General features: G+C 40.9%; 2 protein-coding genes across 2 annotated transcripts; one reads left to right on the forward strand and one right to left on the reverse strand.

The window, feature by feature from the left end:
• Positions 1–2609: 2609 nt before the first annotated feature.
• On the forward strand, positions 2610–4919 carry LOC139467481 (uncharacterized). The gene has a single exon (XM_071249027.1). It carries the CDS (start codon positions 2610–2612, stop codon positions 4917–4919), a length of 2310 nt encoding a protein of 769 aa, XP_071105128.1.
• A 4393-nt stretch (positions 4920–9312) lies between these two features.
• On the reverse strand, positions 9313–13231 carry LOC139468765 (perivitellin-2 67 kDa subunit-like). The gene is made up of 3 exons (XM_071250898.1): positions 12998–13231; positions 11677–12257; positions 9313–10274 (listed from the first exon to the last, which is right to left on the reverse strand). The coding sequence occupies exons 1-3, from the start codon at positions 13226–13228 to the stop codon at positions 9374–9376; spliced, it is 1713 nt and encodes a 570-aa protein (XP_071106999.1). The 5' UTR covers positions 13229–13231; the 3' UTR covers positions 9313–9373.
• Between the last annotated feature and the right edge of the window lie 8805 nt (positions 13232–22036).

Here is a 22036-nt window from a genome sequence, read left to right on the forward strand (position 1 = left end):
TAATCTCATCTGCAGCCTCCAAGGGATTCTTACGCTTCTTGTACTCGCCACCAATGTGATATCGGCTGTACCCGGTCTATTATGCCAAACTCAGCTCCGAGATATGTATAATACACCCGGACGATGTGTACATACTGAGTGAAGCTTCAGTAAAATAGCCAACTACTCAGATATTTCAGACAGTTCATCTGTAGACTCGTCAACTCGTCGAGCCAAACCCCGGCGTTAGCTGATCCTGCAGGATCTCTCGTATTGCCTGCAAGGTTCCGGGGCTACTGAACGTTTTAGAGGCCTTGTAAATAGTTATGTCGATGCAATACCCGTGTTAACGCAGTAAACTTGTGACTCACGGGTCGTTGTGCTGTGCAGTCTGCACCTTACTTCCTTGTTGCCGCGATGACCGGTATCAATTCAAGGGACCAGACGTACCAAAGAAAACCAGCAGTGAGCTACCTAACTATGGAATATTTACACACTTTAAATAGAAATAGCCACACAAATTACAGAGACACAATCCCTATAAAGTTTGCATCGTAATGAACCCGGAACATTCTCACCGGAACCAAACACTGTACATCACGCAGATGCGGGTTGTGATCTTTATGTACATATTCCATAGTTTGGTAGCTCTGCTGGTTTTCTTTATTTGGTTGGCCTTGGAGTAGCTGGTGAGACGTCGTGTAGACGCCTCGACTACTTAGTAGCACGGAAGCAGGTCAACGGAAAGAGATAATGTTTGCATACTTTTTAATTTATGTATTAAACTTCAACGCAAGAAAACAAGCAGTATCGATTATCCGCCGAAACAGATTTCATTGGGCGTAAACGGCACAAAATAGGAATGAAATTAAGTGAATGGATCGCTGAAAATCAGTAATGACACTAGGTTTCCCCCAAAAGAGTATAAACATTTTCTGCCCTACCGGTAGCACCTGCCACTCATTCAATTTGCAGAAAATGGTAAGTGTTTGTTTGTTGCCTGACGCCGCCATGCGGCATATAAACAAACCAGACAATCAAGTGATAGATCAGAAAATTCAGTTACAGGATAACGCATTTACTGATTTTGTTGAGTGAGTGAGTATGGTTTGACGCCGCTTTTAGCAATATTCCAGCAATATCACAGCGGGGGACACCAGAAATGGGCTTCACACATTGTACCCATGTCGGGAATCGAACCCGGGTATTCGGCGTGACGAGCGAACGCTTTAACCACCAGGCTACCCGACCGCCCCTCTGATTTTGTTGAAGCTGAACACGAAATGTATATTTATAATGACGTCTGATGTGTAGAGTGCAGAGATTCTGCTGCTATTAAGAAAAGAAACAGTGGCATTATAGCATATTTATGTCAAAATATCTGTCTTAAAAAATTAATAATTCTAGAACATCCGACATAGAAATGGTTCCCTGGGAACCCATGATAACATAGTCACAATTTGTGTTTTCATAAACAGTACCTGGTGTGACGGATGCAGCGCATGTCGCACGTAATGACTTTTATTACTTGCCCGTGAAGAGATCACCCGTTTAATAAACATACAGCTTTATTACACATTGTGTAATACCAAAACAAGTGCTTATGTACTCTCGGAACACGTTTCACGAACAAATATTGAAAGCTCTCAACATCCCTTGGCGTATTCAACGACATTGCGTGTGGAGATGATAGATCACTGGGAGGAGCTTATGGACACTCGATGACCCCAGCAACCTTGTTGCTTGGCTGACGTCACATTGCTTTGACTCGCCGATGGATCTTGCAACAAAATTCAACAAATTACGTCATCGGGTACTGTGACGTGATTGTAAACTTTGAGCTGCAAGGCCCCGTTCCACAAGGCGATCGTACTCTAGCGCAACGAGAGTCTTTAGTCTAAGTTAAATTATGTGAGTTGTGATAGCCTTAGCACTACGATAATTTTGTGGGACGAACGCCTGAATTCTAAAGGTGGACCATTGTATGATATTAAATTCATACGTTTCAACTTTTGACGTGTTTGAAGTATTATTCTGTTAAACTCAATTGGATTATGCCATGGATCGTGTAGGTGTCGGCCTATTTACACTCAACAGTATAATTCTAAAAACATTATAAATGACAAGTAATAAATAAAATACTAAACTCGCTCTCGTGTAAAACCATTTTTATGAAACTCGTGAATAGTTGTGGTATCTGACTCGCTTTCGCTCGTCAGATACCAGAACTATTCACTCGTTTCATAAAATTGGTATTACACGGGAGCTCGTTTAGTATTCTATATGTCTTGCACAGCTGCCTTGTGTGATGTATTTGCCCCACCTTGACCAGGATGGAGAGGCACAGCAGCTGTACTTGGCACCCTCGGCTAAAGTACACAATCTATTGTTGAAAATAATATTAACCCATCTGTCGTTTTCCACAGGTAACTTTTACTAGTTCGGAGCTTAATAACGGGACGGGATACGTTTGGAGGCATAAATATATATTCCCCAAAGCTAATGTTAGGTTTTAAAAATGTAAAGATGAACCTAATGATAAGGTATTTGGCCAGGCTGTCATTATTTTAATACATTGATTCAGACAAACGTTGATAAACTGTGGAAACTAGCGATTGCTGGTCCAATACATGTCAGTTATTCGATTCATTCGACAAACCGCATTCATCTATAATACTCCCCAGTCAAATCTACGACTCTCACTACCTACAACTCTCCTCCACAACACCAACCACTCACTCCTGTCACCACCTACAACTCTCTTCAGTCAAATCTACCACTCACTCCTGTCACACCTACCACTCACTCCTGTCACCACCTACAACTCTCTTCAGTCAAATCTACCAACCACCTGTCACCACCTACCACTCTCCTCTGTCAACACCAACCACTCTCCTCTGTCACCACCAACCACTCTACTCTGTCAACACCTACCACTCTCCTCTGTCAACACCAACCACTCTCCTCTGTCAAAACCCACCACTCTCCTCTGCCAAAACCTACCACTCTCCTCTGTCACCACCAACCACTCTCCTCTGTCAACACCAACCACTCTCCTCTGTCAAAACCTACCACTCTCCTCTGTCAAAACCTACCACTCTCCTCTGTCAACACCAACCACTCTCCTCTGTCACCTCTACCACTCTCCTCTGTCAACACCAACCACTCTCCTCTGTCAAAACCTACCACTCTCCTCTGTCACCACCAACCACTCTCCTCTGTCACCACCTACCACTCTCCTCTGTCAACACCTACCACTCTCCTCTGTCACCCTACCACTCTCCTCTGTCAACACCAACCACTCTCCTCTGTCAACACCAACCACTCTCCTCTGTCAACACCAACCACTCTCCTCTGTCAACACCAACCACTCTCCTCTGCCACCACCAACCACTCTCCTCTGTCACCACCTACCACTCTCCTCTGTCAACACCAACCACTCTCCTCTGTCACCACCTACCACTCTCCTCTGTCAACACCAACCACTCTCCTCTGTTACCACCAACCACTCTCCTCTGTCACCACCTACCACTCTCCTCTGTCAAAACCTACCACTCTCCTCTGTCAAAACCTACCACTCTCCTCTGTCACCACCAACCACTCTCCTCTGTCACCACCTACCACTCTCCTCTGTCAACACCTACCACTCTCCTCTGTCACCCTACCACTCTCCTCTGTCAACACCAACCACTCTCCTCTGTCAACACCAACCACTCTCCTCTGTCACCACCAACCACTCTCCTCTGTCAACACCAACCACTCTCCTCTGTCACCACCAACCACTCTCCTCTGTCAACACCTACCACTCTCCTCTGTCAACACCAACCACTCTCCTCTGTCACCACCAACCACTCTCCTCTGTCAACACCAACCACTCTCCTCTGTCACCACCAACCACTCTCCTCTGTCAACACCAACCACTCTCCTCTGTCAACACCAACCACTCTCCTCTGTCAAAACCCACCACTCTCCTCTGTCAAAACCTACCACACTCCTCTGTCAAAACCTACCACTCTCCTCTGCCACCACCTACCACTCTCCTCTGTCAACACCAACCACTCTCCTCTGTCAAAACCTACTACTCTCCTCTGTCAACACCAACAACTCTCCTGTGTCACCACCTACCACTCTCCTCTGTCAACACCAACCACTCTCCTCTGCCACCACCAACCACTCTCCTCTGTCACCACCTACCACTCTCCTCTGTCAACACCAACCACTCTCCTCTGTCACCACCTACCACTCTCCTCTGTCAAAACCTACCACTCTCCTCTGCCACCACCAACCACTCTCCTCTGTCACCACCAACCACTCTCCTCTGTCACCACCTACCACTCTCCTCTGTCAACACCAACCACTCTCCTCTGTCACCACCAACCACTCTCCTCTGTCACCACCTACCACTCTCCTCTGTCACCACCTACCACTTTCCTCTGTCACCACCAACCACTCTCCTCTGCCACCACCAACCACTCTCCTCTGCCACCACCAACCACTCTCCTCTGTCAACACCAACCACTCTCCTCTGCCACCACCAACCACTCTCCTCTGTCACATCCAACCACTCTCCTCTGCCACCACCAACCACTCTCCTCTGTCACCCCTACCACTCTCCTCTGTCACCACCTACCACTCTCCTCGGTCACCACCTACCACTCTCCTCTGTCACCCCTACCACTCTCCTCTGTCACCACCAACCACTATCCTCTGTCACCACCAACCACTCTCCTCTGTCACCCCTACCACTCTCCTCTGTCACCACCAACCACTCTCCTCTGTCACCCCTACCACTCTCCTCTGTCAACACCAACCACTCTCCTCTGTCACCACCAACCACTCTCCTCTGTCACCCCTGCCACCCCTGCCCCTGTCCATCTCAAGAATGTGATATCTATAACCTTTCAACGATCCTATACCTATGCATTATTCCAGCCGTGTAATAGCCGTGAAATACTACATACATATACTAATAGGAAAAACAACCTGTATAACTGTATAAAGTGATGTAAATGTTATGTTATTGAAAATAACAACATAATATTTGGTATATTTGGTAATATAACCAGTGTTTTATCATAACAAATGCTTTGACAAAACCCATACCTGGTAACAGGAGACACCTTGTCACATGTATGTATATTTCCTGCACCTTGTCACATATGTTATGTATTACCTGCATACTGTCACATGTGTTGTGTATTATCTGCACCTTGTCACGTGTGTTGTGTATTATCTGCACCTTGTCACATGTGTTGTATATTACCTGCAGTTTGTCACATGTGTTGTGTATTATCTGCAACTTGTCACATGTATGTGTATTTCCTCCACCTTGTCACATGTGTTGTATATTTCCTGCACCTTGTCACATGTGTTGTGTATTATCTGCAACATGTCACATGTGTTGTGTATTACCTGCACCTTGTCACATGTGTGTAATATCTGCACCTTGTCACATGTGTTGTGCATTATCTGCACCTTGTCACATGTTTTGCATATTTGCTGCAACTTGTCACATGTGTTGTATATTTCCTGCACCTTGTCACATGTGTGTATTATCTGCACCTTGTCACATGTGTTGTATATTTCCTGCACATTGTCACATGTGTTGTATATTTCCTGCACATTGTCACATGTGTTGTGTATTTCCTGCACCTTGTCACATGTGTTGTGTATTATTTGCAACTTGTCACATGTGTTGTATATTACCTGCATATTGTCACATGTGTTGTGTATTTCCTGCACCTTGTCACATGTGTTGTATATTTCCTGCAGTTTGTTGCATGGCATTTTGTTGTAAAAGTACATGTATATGTTTTGGAACCGGTGCAGTAGGCTCAAACGACTTCCTCTAAATTTGACTCGAGAGTCATATGGGCCTAGGCTCACATGACTCCCCTAGCCAGGCTCAAAACACTCCCTCTAGACTCAGCTAACCCTACTGGGCCCAAATGACTCCCCTTGTTTTGAACTAAAATGATTACAGAAAAGATCAAACATATCTTGTATAATAAAGGCTTTCAACCCTCTTCCTCATTTTCTATTCGGAAATGTCAGGTTAAGAACAATCCCCAATATTGTGTGTCAGATGTTTAAGTATCAGTTATTTTATTACAGTTTTATATTTAACTTTATTTGGAAAAAACTCCAGGTGCCTCTCCTAAAACACTATACGCTTTTTAACCTATTGTTTATTTTCAAAATACTCCCGGAGTCCTGTATCCATTTCTTGAATATCAGGCTCAAACTACTCCCCCTGTTCTATTTCCAACTCTTGAGTATCAGGCTCAAACTACTCCCCCTATTCTATATCCATTTCTTGAGTATCAGACTCAAACTACTCCCCCTGTTCTATACCCAATTCTTTGATATCAGGCTCAAACTACTCCCCCTATTCTATATCCAATTCTTTGATGTAAGGCTCAAACTACTCCCCCTATTCTATATCCAATTCTTTGATATCAGGCTCAAACTACTCCCCCTATTCTATATCCAATTCTTTGATGTAAGGCTCAAACTACTCCCCCTATTCTATATCCAATTCTTTGATATCAGGCTCAAACTACTCCCCCTATTCTATATCCAATTCTTTGATGTAAGGCTCAAACTACTCCCCTTGTTCTATAACCAATTCTGGAGTATCAGACACAAACTATTCCCCCTGTTCTATATCCAATTCTTTGCTATCAGGCTCAAACTACTCCCCCTATTCTATATCCAATTCTTTGATGTAAGGCTCAAACTACTCCCCTTGTTCTATAACCAATTCTGGAGTATCAGACACAAACTATTCCCCCTGTTCTATATCCAATTCTTTGCTATCAGGCTCAAACTACTCCCCCTATTCTATATCCGATTCTTTCATATTAGGATCAACAGTATCCACAACAGACTGTTGCACAATTAGTGTCAAAACATTTGTAACGTTCAAAACAAATGGAGGAGTCATTCGAGGAGCCTGGTTAGTTATCTGGGCCTTCGACAGAGGGGGGAAAGGGGGGGGGGGGGGGGGGGGGGGGGAGTCGTTTCGGGCTAAGGGGAGCCATGGCTCAAATGACTCTAGAGCAGCTGACCTCAGCTTTACTAATTTCATGAGACATATACATCATATGTTATGTTTCTTCAACTTATACATTGATAGAAACTTTAGCTTTACTGTATGTTACAGAGATTTAACCACCATTATAGGTGCCAGCTTTCGTAACGTTGTAAAGGTGTGTATGGAAAAACACGTTCGTTTAGTGAGCATGTTTTGATAATGGAGCAATGGTGAGAAGCCAAGGTGCAGTGTCAACAAAACACCAGTGTATCGGTGATAGGAACCCCCACGGCGACAGCTGCATATATACATGTTCCGGTAAATGTTGCAGCAGCTTACACATTTTCGCGTAGAGTCAAACTATTGATTTGAAGCAATAAGCGTTGACATTGTAATATGAAGTTCATATATAGGACATGCAGTGGTCTGAAGTGAGACGGTCTCATACCGCGCAGCGCAATATTCCAGCATTATTACGACGGTGAACACAAGAAATAGGCTTACACATGTTGGGAATCGAAATCGTTTCGAAAGCGTGTACTCACTTGACCGTGTTGAACGGGATAAACAGGTTTCGAGGGTATGCCTCCATTGTCCAGAATACAACAAAGTTTTAACTCGAGTTTTATACAGCACCTGTGTCTATCAATATCATGCCACCAATGTGAATACTCCCATTATCTTGAATTCTACGAGGAGTCTGGAATATAATAAGTTCTGATTAACCCATGCTATTTATACGACTGTTTGTTTGTTGTGTAACGCCGCACTCAGCAATATTCCAGCTATATGACGACGGTCTGTAAATAATCGAGTCTGAACCAGACAATCCAGCGAGCCTGACCACCCGATCCCGTTAGTCGCCTCTGACGACAAGCATAGTCTCCTTTTACGGCAAGCATGGGTTGCTGAAGACCTATTCTGGACGGATCTTCACGGGTCCTATTTATAAGAATATGAGCAACCTGGCTGATTATGTGTCGTCGTATCTCATGTTATCGTTGCTTATGTTGATAATCACTGGTTTTGCTGATTCAGGTTCAATTGTTGACCGTCAGCGATATTCAAGCTACATCACGGCGGCTTTTTAACCAGACCAGACGAAATGGTGATTGACATTATGAGGAGGGGCCTCACACGTGATACTATTTTGGGGCATCGAAAATGGCCCTTCCTGGTGAGGTGACACTGCTTTGACCTCTCAGAGTACGTCGCCATCTTCCCGAGGCAAGTCAGTTAACTGACTGTAAAGTCCAGTTTCCACCCTTGCCGAACTAGGCTGGAACTTCTGGGCTCGATCGTAGCCTCACCATTGGCTATTACGAGTTATGTCCCTTCTATATACCTCCTACTGACCAATCAAATTCCATTTCTCATATCACTTGCATTTGCTTCACACAAAATGGCGTCGCCAGGTCAAGACGATCTAATCGATAATCAAGATGTATTTTTTAATAAACGGCTCTTACTTCGCAAAGTGCATCAAATCACGTGAGCACCGTGATTAAAAACCTGAAAAGATTGGGAAAACATCTGTTGCGGCCGAGTTGGCGGTATACATGCTTTGCAAATCCTGCAATCGACCAAAATCTGTACGGCAGTTAACGAACCGGATGATCTTTTCGTAACGTGGTTTTGATTGGACTATGCTTAGACTCGTTAGACCAGCCAAAATATAGCTCCATAATTCGAGCCTAGTTAGGCAAGGAAGGAAACTGGATTTTTATAGTCAGTTAACTCCCTTGCCTCGGGAAGATGTACATCGCCGACCCCCAGAACCCAAATGCAATTCCAAGTTTGCGTCTGTATGATGGAATGAATATGACTGTGGCCGTATTTACTTAGTAAAAATATAAGTTAACCTTCATCTTCAGGGACAATACATGAATACTGATATTCAGTCTGGTTAAATAAATTAAATATAACTGATACTCATAGTGACACAATAACACATGGCAAGGTATGGCAATCAGATAATGGTACGTTCGACATCAAATCCCTTTTGCCTCCTCTTTTAGAAAACCATAGTCTTTTAAAGCACTGGCTAATAATATAGCCTGTCTGTAAACACATGCCACCCTCACTACCACAATACCACCCATCCCGACCACCTACCCCTCCCCCCACACACGTCACCACCACAAACACGCACATACACATACAGGGTATTAAATTGTGGGACACTTATGGCATTTTGGCCATATGAATTAATCGTTTACCCTTTTCTATCTATAAGTGTTAAATTCGCTTACATGCACTAAATACAACAAGACGCCATGTTTTAGTTAGCTTGTGGCTTTATTAATACGAGCGTGAAAAACAAACACGTTGTAATTTGAAGCCACTGGACTAGAGTCATCATAGTTTGATGCCCCAGCTCATCCGACATCCCCCAGGCCGTCTATCAGTGTCGTCCCGGTAGTACGTCGTCCACTGGTTGGCCTTGGCGCAGAGATCTTGAGCCACCCCTCCACCACACTGACCACCGTCACCGTCAGCATACCAACTGTAGCACAGCTTGGCATTCTTCAGCCACTTCGGGGATGTGCTGGCAACAGACAGCTTCCAGGACATTCGACATCCACCAGGTCGCCTGTCGGTGTCATCCCTGTATATTCTAGTATATGTTCCAAAGGATGCGCAGTAGGTGTCTCGTGAGTATCCACAACTGCCAGCATCTCCATCAGCATACCATCTGTAGCAGAGTTTTACTGAATGGAACCACAATGGCTGCGTCTTACTTTTCGGAATGAGTCCCCAACTCATTCTACATCCTCCTGCCCTTCTGTCAGTGTCATCTCTGTAGACTTGAGTCATTCGTCCAGGTGGTGCACATAGAAGTCTACCAACCCCTCCACCACACTGGCCAGCATCTCCATCTGCATACCACTTGAAGCATAACTGTAGGTCATCGGTAAACCACGAAGGGACTTGAAAATCCAGTGCAACTTCTTTGCCAAGCTGGTCCACAATGCTCTGGGTTGGCTCAATCTTTTTCAGTTCTGCTCTTACTCGTGTGAGAAGTGATTGTACGCCACTGAATAATGCTGATGCAATCAAAAGTCGCTCGATTTCCCGGAGGTTGGCCTTGTTGATATAGCTACTTACCGCACGCTCGAAAGACTTCTTTTTGGTCGCATCCTCAACAAAGTCACTGAGAGAAGCTATTTCCCCCGAAAAGAGCCATGGGTTTGTTATGACTGTAGGTTGCCAAGTGCTTAGACCTTTTGAAAGTAGATTGACATCACCACCGAAGTACCTTAAAAATGTATTAGATATCGGATATAATTATTATCATATAGGCGAATGGGTAGACTTGTACACCGCTTGTTCAAGCCATATAGCTGCTGAGGATATTAGAACTGGGCTTCGAACATGTACCCACGTAAAGAATCGAACCAGGGTCAACTCTTCTACCATAGGGCTACCCCACCGATCTCATACTTATATGATGCATGACCTTTATCTGTAGTTTTTCAATTGTTACCCCATTTTATTCTGAGTTCTGTTTAAAACCTCCTGAAAATTTGTATGCCCCGTCACAATTTAATTTTTTACGCCCAATGGAATCTGATATCACGACTGGTTATTGTCCAGCGTTGGCGTTCTATATTTACTCAAACTGGTGAACCTTTTGCTGTGGGCGGACGGGTAGCCTAGTGGTTAAAACGTTCGCTCGTCGCGCCGGAAACCCGGGTTCGATTCCCAACATGGGTACAAGTTTTGCAGCCCATATCTGGTGTCCCCCGCCGTGATATTGCTGGAAAATTGCTGAAGGCGGCGTAAAACCATACTCACCCACTCACTCACTCACTTTTTGCTGGAGGACCCCGAGTCCCCTAGTTTCATCCTACGCTCTGGAGCATTTATAAATTATGCAGAGTCAACTACAAAAATATACAAAACGTCGGAGCACAACCAGTCTCTATGATATTGGCGAAAACAGATTCAATTGAGCGTAAAAGGCAAAATAGTGCTGAAAATAAGTTCAAAATTAACATATCGTTTTCAGTTGCAACACAATTAGTAAACACGCTATCATGGCACTGGTTATTCTGGTCGGTTACAGGATTGTCTGGTCAAGACTTGTTTATTTACAGGCTGTCGTCGTGTGGCAGGAGTACTGCTGTGCGGCGTTAGGCTACACCCAACACCTATTCGAATTGTGTGAATGATGGGAAGAGCAGCATCCATTCCTATGGCGTCATCCATTCATATAATTTTCCACTATTTTGCCTTTAGGGGGCACGGGTATCCCAGTCGTCTAAGGTGCTGCGATTCGCTGTTCAGAGTTGCGTCAGAAACCTATGATTGTGGGTTCGAATCCCGGTTCGCCCCGATTATGTTTCAAGGTTTGTCAGCACCATACCCGTGCTCGTGGGTTTCACCGAAGTGGTAAACGTCTGAGACCTGCATCACTTCGGGCTTTCCTCCCACATTAAGCTGACACGCCGTGATATAAGTGTTAAAAGCGGCGTTAAACCCAACTCACTCACTCACTCATTATTTTGCCTTTAACGCCCAATAGAATCTGTTTCGGTATGCGTTGTATGGACGTTTTTGTCTTACAGCATGCTCGTTTTGGGGGTGGGCACATAATGGTGTGCGTAGTGTGAGAAAGGATTAGTTTAAAAATGTATAAAATTTCTAAACAAACCTACTTAAGAGATTCAGTTGAAGATTTCTTGAAGTTTCTATCAATCCGGCTGCTAGAACTGGAACCGCTGCCTCTAATTTTCACCAGACTGAGAAATGATGCCTTGGCTTGAGCTTGTACATCTCTTGTAGTCTTCCCATCGTAGTAGCTTGATTTGGTTTCAATGTGCAGTTTTATGGCTCCACCGAAGTTACCGGACGTAAAATAATGAGTGCCAAAGTAACGAATAAATCTAAAATAAGATGACGGATTACTCGTAAAGCTTGTTGAAAGCCTGTCAATAAAGCGTTTAAAGTACCTACTGGTCTCCAAGTCAAATGCTGGTAGAAAGTCAATCTTCAAGGCCGCGTCGTAAGCTGATACTTCCTCAATATACTGGGATGTACGTGTAAGAGTGTGTTGCATCTTGGTGTACGACCCACTGGCTGAAAACATGCCATACTTAAAACCCACGCTGATTCCAGCACTAGCTGCCATTGTCTTTTTCACTTCATTATAGTTCTTAAAGATCTTCTCGTTAGCATGTGACCAACCTCCCGGCACGCTGAGTATGTCCCATATTTGATCTGGGAGATCGTATGTGTTCTGGAAAATATAGAATTGTTTTGTATTTTTGTGGTTACATCGGAATTGGTTACTTCAAAAGTACAGGAAACGGCCCGATCGATGACAAAAGCTCAAGAAAAGAGTATTGTTTGTCTGAGATAGTAATTAAATATGGAGTTTGATAAATACTATATGTCGTTTCGACAGGTGTTTAAACGTTCGAGTATTTTTATAATGGATTGGGATAGCTAGGCTGTTTGTAAACACAATTTCCATTCATATAGATTTGAAACACACTTTTGCGTCATTCAATTAAATATGCATAAGTACTTATCTTATGAATCCCCATCCTTCTAAAAAACCAAACTCCAATTTAATCAATCAGAGTCAACAATCGTAAGATCATTTAGGATTGTATTTCAATGTATGCAAGAGAAATTATTTCTGTCTATGTCTTGGTCTCAATGCATGTTCTTTTAAAAGAGGGTCGATGGGGAAGGTAGACTATTGTTTAAAGCGTTCGCTCATTTTGCAGAATGACCAGGTTCGATTCCCAACAAGGCCATTTATGGAGCCCCTCGCCGTGATATTGCTGAAATACTTTTAAAAAACCATAATAATTTACTCACACACTCTCTTTGAAAGATGTTAGTTAATATTTAGCCTTTCGTAGACAACTTCACTGCCTACTTCGATCGTAAATGATGTACATTAGAAATTGTAAATCCATCACTTCAGTAAAATAATTCACTAATTATTAGCTTATCGCATCGTTTTACCTTTTTACGATCGGTCCAGGTAAGGTTCAGATTACAGGTGAAGTCAATAATCGGTCTCTTGAATCCATCAGGATTGCTAGTCGTCAGATCAAGCGGCAAAAGATCTAGGGTTGTTACATCCACCCCTCGTCTCATCTTGTTGATGCCCGGGGGTGGGGAGGGACATCTCCTCCCATCCGCAAGGGGAAGGGCGGAGAGAGCAAACACCAGAATAAGACACCCAAACACCATCGCTGTTTAGCTGGCTAATGACGCAGAATACAAAGTTGAGTCTGTATATAGTCAAACGCGTCATCTACTGCACGGTTCATGTAGCTTGGTACTGTTTCCCTATGAACCCTAGCTTATTGGATATGTGTGTTGTGTTGGTTTGTTGTGTACTTTTGCTTGGAGTAAACTATGACAGTGTTGTGTTGCTTGGAGTACATGATTAAAATGTGTGTTCTTTGTATTTCAATGTCATAGTGTTGTGTAAGGAAACAATGTGAAAAGTTTTGTGGTGACTTTAGAATTGCAGTGTTGTGCTTTGAGTACAGGGTGTTAATGTTTTGTTGAGTGAGTGAATGTGTGCAATATGACAGTGTTGTATTTTTAAACCAATGTGACAGTGTTATGTTTTGAAAATACAGAAAACAAGGGTTATAACGAACACGCTTATAACGAACTAACGGATATAACGAACTAACATTTTAGTCCCGACTATTTGCTGTAGTTATACTGTATATATGCTTATAACAAATTAAGGTTATAACGAACTAAAATTAGTAGTCCCTTTTAGTTCGTTATAACCGTAGTTTACCTTAATGTGACAGTGTTGTGCTGACTGCATGGTAGTGTTTGGGTGTTTGGAGTAGTGTTGCATGTTGTTATGCGTGTTGTTATGTAATAAATGTGCGCGGCGAATAATAAGGCAGTGCGATGATGTTCGACTTTTGTTAATACTTTATGGATGGTTTCGGATGTTGATGCATCTAGATTATAGACCACTTCTATAATGACTTGACGGAATATTGTCTTGACAAATGTTTGCAATCTCGCAGTGATTTTAGGCATCTTATGGATGTAGAGAAAGTGCCACACATTCTATCATGTCCAGAATTGTATAAAACCTTCTGCCAAAACTTGCAAACTGAACTTAGGTAAATGATTCAACATAATGCATATTAGTTGATAATTTTATTTTATCTTTACACTTTTTATTTAATTTTATGTAGAATGTACATATTATATATTTCTTTGTACAAGATTTTACATTTGTCCAATGAAAAAATCTCTCGTAGCTCCATTACGGAGGGGCTCAGTTGTGAAACATATTTTCCCGTTTTGTGTGTATTCTATTTAAGGTGAGACTTGAAAAACAATATGTCTGTCTAGAAATACAAAATACTATACATCTTCCTGTAGATTACAACTGCAATTATATTAACCTAAGTGACTTTGGGTTTGCAGTAAACCAGATCCGGGATACCTTGATTGAAATGACACACCTTGGTATACAGTCGTTACAAAGCTTTTAATAGTTTGTTTATTTCTGAACTGTAGGTCATAATACTTACATCACTTCAAGCCATGGGCTGAGAGACAAGCTTTCTCTTCACAATGCATGATTGATGAACAAAGCTAAGTTATGCAATAAATTATAGTTTCTTGTTGATGATAAAATGATGGGCATTTCGATGGGCATTCGGAAACTGTTAACGCATCCGTAGTTCTTTGTTATACCGACAAATAAGCATGACATGATATTCTTCTTCAAGGTTTTTACTATGACAATATTTAGTTCATGTTCAGTTTTGTTACATTTACCTTAATAAAATGAAAGATCATAGTAGCGCAGCATCGAAACTGTGATAATGACGTTCCCTAATATCTACACATCGTAGGTATTTTTCTCATCTAAAATGATGTTTATAAATATATATAATTTACTATTCATAAAATTTTCACTCCAGTTTTGTTGGAAGCAATCTTTGCCCCTTAGGTGTACAAGAGATTAAAGCAAACCATCATTATTCCTAACCCTAACCATGCATTTCCAAGACTAATATGAAAAAGTATAGCTATAATTATCGAAGCCCAGTTCTTTTTATTACGGGAATCACTTGCGGTTTGATCAATGGATAACGGTACGGACGCAAGGAGATTAGTTTAAGCCAAAATGAGACTTGACGTCTTAAGGTAAAAATACGAACAGGATATCGTCCACATTCACCAGGTACAATATCAGTTTGTGCAGAGCTTAGAATACCAAGAAAACGCTTATATGCTTGTAAATGTACCTCTTCTAACAATTGTACTTTCAAACACCCTCAAATCTCCGATCCAAACAAGAAAATAGGCAGGATTTTAGAGTCAAATAGATATCATTATGATACATTTTCAAATTTTAAACCATATGTTTGTACAGTTTATGTACCGTGCCTCCTTTGCTTTTAAATCCGTATATTCTACGGATGATTGTCATGTAGATTTCTCGTAAATAACATACCTTACTCATTTTACGAAGAATAATACCTTGATCTAAGAACGTTTATATATTCATTTTTTTCTGTTTTTGAACGTTTCCCGCCATTTTTATAAAACAAGGTTTGTTTTATTTGAATTGAACTATAATGACCATGGATCACAATTATGGTCGAAAACGTCTATTTCCTTTGGGAGTCCAATGAAAGTATCTGAGAAAAGAACAATATCATTTGCAAACAAATACGAACAAATTATTAACGAAACAGTCAAAATACCAGCCTGTTAGTTTAAAGTATTGGTGTAGAGTTTTTTAAACACTCAAAGAAGTGACATATCACGATATGGTTCTGAACTATTTGTATCTCCTTTCTTGGATGTTATAATGATGGCTTTTGACCAAGTTAGGGGATGGGATTGAATAAAACTTCCGAAAATGGAATGAGAAATTGACTTGACGCTTAAAACATTTACTATATTTAATAATCTTCACCAGCAGCATTATTTACCTTTAATTTGTTATTGCTAGTTTGTATTTGTTATCTACTATTTGACGCATTAAATGTATTATCTGTTGCTCAAATACATTTTTGAGTTTCTGTGGAACATCATGTTCTAATTCTCATTACCCACAGCCACTATATTTCTTTATGAGAAACTCTTTTAAAGGCCTCATTCAAATCATTCAAATATGACCCCATTTAAATCAGATAATGACTTAAACTGAAAGTCACACTTGACAGCACTGCAGCACTGCAGCCTGATTTAAGTGCATTTCCAGATGTTATGTATGCAGAGAGAGACTTTCTGCGCTCGCTACCGGCTTAAAAATAACGTTGTTGTTATAGAGATTGACGAGTGTGATCAAACCAATCAGGTAAGCTGCAGCTGGATATACGCTTTATGCACGCAGCTGACCTTATCAATGTATCCGTGAACATGTTAACAACTTGACTAACATCAAACAATAAAATAAACACGACATCCATGAACAATCAGTTGAACTGACAATAAAAATATATTCAAAATCGCACTTCCAAGCATATTTCATTACATCTGATGGTTAGTAACATTGCCACCGCGTGTTTCATCAACTTTACATTTTTTATCGTCACAGGTAGATGATACAGTACGTGAGTGAAGTTTAAAAGATATCTTACTAAACACAGGCCCTGATCCAATTGCACGATCCCTACATCCGTTTGGACTTTTGTATGTGAAATCTTCGATCCCTTTGTCTTCACCACACAAATCTGCACATCGAGATACCTCCAGCTGCATGGCTAGTACGGTCGTAGTGTCAACACCCCGTCCATGTATATATCATTGTATCCTCTAGGACGAGGTCGTAGCCACGTTGTCCTCGTGCAACTGATATACCATACTGTAAGTAGACCCAGTGCATGTTTTAAAAAATAAGACGCATGCCACCAATAGAAGGTTTACCATTCTATAATTCAGATCTGGGATGTCATAAGGCCATGTCGTTCAAAGAATATTTATGTCTACTACTCCTTTAAGTAGAATATTTGTTATTTTAAGTTTTGTCTAAAATTGCATACAATCGCCAGCGGTTGTCTAAAAATGCATACAATCACCAGCGGCTGAAGGGATGGTGTATATCCTACTGGGGAAGCGTGAAGGTAGCAGAAGTATCGTAAGTCACCACGGTTCCTAGCAAGGTTGCCTGCTGCTGGCGATCTATAGCCCGTTTTGATAATGTATTGTTATGTATCGTGATGTAATTTTATGGTTCCATGGTTGTTTTAAATTTCAATCTGTGTTAGACTTTTCTGGTTTAAATGTATTGATTATGTATACCCTTTGCAAGTCACGATATGGCTGAAATAATGCCGATGTTAAAATTTTATCTAACTCTCGTCTCCAGCCGCGATGTGTGACATGTCTTCAATGCGCTGTCTCCAAGTATCAATCATGACTATAACATTGAAGTGAGGGTGTAGTGAATAATTATATATAACGTTTAACTTATTTACCTCATGTGAGTTTTCCCTTCGTTATATACTCGTCAACTCACATGCAATGAATGTGCAAATAATTCATACATAACCTGTCGCCTATGCATTACCTTATAGTTGAACCTTCATGACGTGAATAGTTTGAGTATACAATCATCTTCAATTTTGTAATTCATGTTTATAATTTTGCTATTTGGTTAAAGTATAATCACCCTTACCAAAAAGACACAAACTCCTTTGTGGATATATTTGTCATAAGGGCCGCCTGATGGGGATGATAACAATGTGTGACTGGGTGACTGTGTGTCATAGTGACCCGACGGCGTAGGTCGTTACTCATGCTATCAACCACTGGATTGCCAAGATCCATGCCGTGACAAAGCTGGAAGAATACTATTCGTCCTCTCATATTTCAAGCATTTCAAAGGATGAGTGTTCACCTGTGTATTCACCTCATTAACGAATGTATCTTTTTTATTTTGATAGAGCGTCCACCCGGAGAACGGAAGATCCGGGGTTCTATCCCCGACCGCATCATACCAAAATACGTTAAAAGCTGGTACTTGTTGTTACTCTCTCTTGCGCTCGACATTAAGGGGCTAAAACAAGGACTGGTCGGTTAGATGGCGCTGCACTGACCCAGACAATGACTGCACAATGGCGGCCTCCATCAGAAAAACAAACATGGCGGACACGACATGTATTTACCATAGGAAAACGCTAGGACGGGTGGTTAAAAAAAATTCTTAGCATTTTCATAAATGCTCTTGCAATTTATACGTCACGAGAATAGCGTCCATTGTTACTTTTAGTGAAGGAAAACATTATTTAAGCTGTTTTGAGACTCGAAAGTGGTCGTCACATCAGTGAAATGTGAACAATGACACACACACCCGTTTCAGCTCACTGTACCAAATTAATTCAAAATTATCAACATATTCTTTATTATTATGCCATTTAGCCCTGATATTTTTACAAGCACACACATAGTTCAGAACCACTAGATTGGAATTAATAAATTATTTTTCCAAAATTATTCCATCTATTTATGATTAAATTCATTGTGTAATAAGAAGACAAATGTCAAATAAATGGCTTTTTATGTGAATAAAATCCAGAGGCCAAACATCGAAACCAGTGAGAGACCCTATCATTGAACACCATTATTACGGATCAAAAGTGTTTGTTTTTTCTAGTTATTATAATTCCGCTAAACCCACCATTTTACAATGGGAGAAAACGGAGCATAATCGGCGACATTTGCGTCATAAAATTTGCTAAAATAAAGATGCTAACGGTATTTCATTAACGTGGTCGTTTAATTCCATGTATTATGTATACGATTTCGAAACAACAATGAGCTGACACGAAATTTTAACTCACATATCACTGTTAAAAACAGCTTAAATATTGTTTTCCTTCACTAAATGTAACAATTGACGTTATTCTCGTGACGTATACATTGCAAGAGCATTTATGAAAATGCTTAGAAAAAAATTTAACCACCCGTTCTAGCGTTTTTCTATAGTAAATACATGACGTGTCTGCCATGTTTGTTTGTCTAGTGGAGACCGCCATTGTGCAGTCATTGCCTGGGTCAGTGTAGCGCCAGCGCCGAGGCGAGCATCCATCTGTAAATGGATGCATCTATACATTTTATAGGGACAGCTCCCTCCATCTCTCGCTTCCGATGGATGTATCTGACCATTCAACGAAGGGGACATCTATTTCCGTCTCTAGTCTCAGTGAATGTATCAAACCATTCAACGAAGGGGACATCTATTAAGGTCTCTTGTTCCAGTGAATGTATCAAAGTATTCAACGAAGGGGACATCTATTTCCGTGTGGCCTGAAATACTAGTCCCATCATAATAGACTTGCTATAGTAAGTTTCATATTAATAACATCAATTATCCTTTATTCGTGCCCAAATACACTGTACGCTATACAATAACAAAATGCAGTATATTCTTTATGCTTATAGGAGATTGACAAAGTACGTTTTTTCATTAACAAAATCAAGAATGAACATCGCACATAATGTCAAATCAATGACCATTATTTGACAAAATCCTGATTCCTAGTCAGTTAAACACGATACGGTTATGGCCTATCCAACAAGCGTGTAGAGAGCATGCCACTTCCCCAGATTATCCTCTGACTATTAAACAGAATATCATAGTGGGACCTCTGCAGTGCGGACACCCATATTGTCCTCAATAAATACAACTGTGTCAGACTGCCAATACGTTGTCATGACTGTGGTTCGGAAAGTGAGGTTTCCGGTTTTATGAGACTTGTGATTTGCAAGGTAGTTGAGGGACATCTGGCAGGACAACATACGATGTTCCTGTTTCACGACACGTGTTTTCCAGTCTTACACCCGTGTTGGTAGTCCATCCTTCCACAGTTGTAGCATGTCTGCAATGGCAATTCATGTGTGTGCAATGCGTACGCTAAGACTTATGGCACTGGTGGCCCAGCCGCCTAAGGCACCGCAATTCGCTATGCAGAGTTGCGTTCCTTCGGCACGCCAGGAATCTATGATTGTAGGTTCGAATCCAAGTTCGCCTCGATAATGTTTCTATGTTTTTCAGCACCATACCCGTGATCTAGGTTTCACCAAAGTAGTAAACGTCTGAGACCTGCATCACTTCGGGTTTTCCTCTCACATCAAGCTGTCACGTCGTGATATAACTGGAATACAGTTTCAAGCGTTAAACCCAACTCACTCACTCACTCACTCACTCACTCACTCACTCACAGTCCACTCACAGTCATGTAGATGCATCCAGAGTAAAGAACTATCCATACCACATAATTTTAATTCGCCAAAAGTTAAAGAATGAATCACAATACAAGTTAAGATTATGATAACAAAACATATTACTTACCCCCTATTTGTCCGCAGGTGGTCGAGATCATGAAAATAAATGAAGACATGCCATCATTCCTTTTGCCATTTGAAAACAATAAAGCTGTAAGTTCTGTATTATCTGTATCGATGAATGTCCGTTAATAGAAATGATACAAATATGGGAACTGTTATCTTATCAAGGACTCGTAAAAAGCTATAAATGTACGTAATACAATTTACTTTTATTATTATAATAATCAATCCATACTTACACCCTGTCGAACACAGTTGTAGGTAGAGCATGAAATACAAACAAGTACCAATTATTATTTGCCATGAAACATGTCACGAAGTGAAGGAACCGACCATATTCCCCCAGAAATGAATAATATGACCCAAAAATACAAATTAAACGTTTCACGAAAAACACACATTAATTGGACGCCTGAATGCAATAATGTTCGTTGGTTGAAAGAAATGGCGAAAATTAAACTTTTCCTAAATAGAAATGTCCAAAAGTTACCTCAAGTTACACACACACCCACAAAGAAGAGAAGAAATTATACTTACAAAAAGCTATCAAGATCGATCAATATGAAAAAGAAACAAAAATACATCTTATTCTAATTTGATTAGGCTGATTAGGTGAGGTGGAATTGCACTCATATAGCGACGCGACGCGACTAATGCCGCAGTTTAACATAAATACCCTACTCAGTATGCTCCGAGCCGACCAGTCCTTGTTTTACCCTTTTAACGCTGAGCGCCAGGCAAGGTAACAACAAGTACCATCTTTTAACGTCTACTGGTATGACGCGGTCGGGGATCAAAAACCCGATCTTCCGCTCTCCGGGCAGACGCTCTATCCACTAGACCAGGGAGTCGGTCGATTGGTGTGATAGTAGAGAAGTACATGAACGCGTCAACTATAATACAACCTCATGTGCATGTCAAAATTGTGCAAACTTTCAACCTTCATTGTACACAAGATTAAGATCGTTAACAATGAGATCTCATTGTTATCTCTTATCAAGGTTTTATGCATGTTATAACTCTTGTAACTTTGTAGTTTACCATTTTATTAATTCCCGAAATGTATACACTTACGTCGATCTGTCCCATCCATATGAAAAAAAGGAAGAAAAAATATTTGTTAGTCTCTCATATGATTCTATATGTTTAGGTACACATATTTATGTGGCGTAAATATACAGATTAAATATGATATAACATATACTCACTAAATATAAATATATTCTTATAAAGTTTACGTATTTAGTAAATAGTTGTGTGCACGTAACATGAAATAGTAATATGTGAAAAGAAAAGGAATGATCTGCGAAAAATATTTAATTGAATTATTTAAAGATGATTTCATGTGTTATTAAGCACATTAACACTTGTTAATAATATCATGTTACCATTAATCATTTGTTTTTAACTGAAATGAAAATTGAAATGGTAGCTCTTTTCTTATAACACAGCATACCTTATAAATTACATACACGTGACATTCACCACTACAGAACGAAAGTGACATTCACCATTACAATTAACATGAAGTAACTCTCATCTGTGCAATAGTGTCTGTCATAGGGAAACGAGCACTTACACATGTGCAGTAGTGTTGTTTATAGACATAATCACCATGACAACGGCAACCATGATTGTGTACACTTCATGCTGTTAGGAAAGTACATCTCAACATCACCATGGAAACGAACAGGCATGTACATGTAG

Source organism: Haliotis cracherodii, unplaced genomic scaffold (assembly GCF_022045235.1).
Source record: "Haliotis cracherodii isolate W230 unplaced genomic scaffold, xgHalCrac1.p SCAF_2, whole genome shotgun sequence".
NCBI lineage: Eukaryota > Metazoa > Mollusca > Gastropoda > Lepetellida > Haliotidae > Haliotis > Haliotis cracherodii.

Coding starts and splice junctions, on each gene's coding strand:
- LOC139468765 (XM_071250898.1), bottom strand. CDS start 13,228: ATGGTGTTTGGGTGTCTTATTCTGGTGTTTGCTCTCTCCGCCCTTCCC. Junction 12,258..12,997: donor CCTGGACCGATCGTAAAAAG/GTAAAACGATGC, acceptor TATATTTTCCAG/AACACATACGATCTCCCAGA. Junction 10,275..11,676: donor TCTTCAACTGAATCTCTTAA/GTAGGTTTGTTT, acceptor TACATTTTTAAG/GTACTTCGGTGGTGATGTCA.
- LOC139467481 (XM_071249027.1), top strand. CDS start 2,610: ATGTCAGTTATTCGATTCATTCGACAAACCGCATTCATCTATAATACT.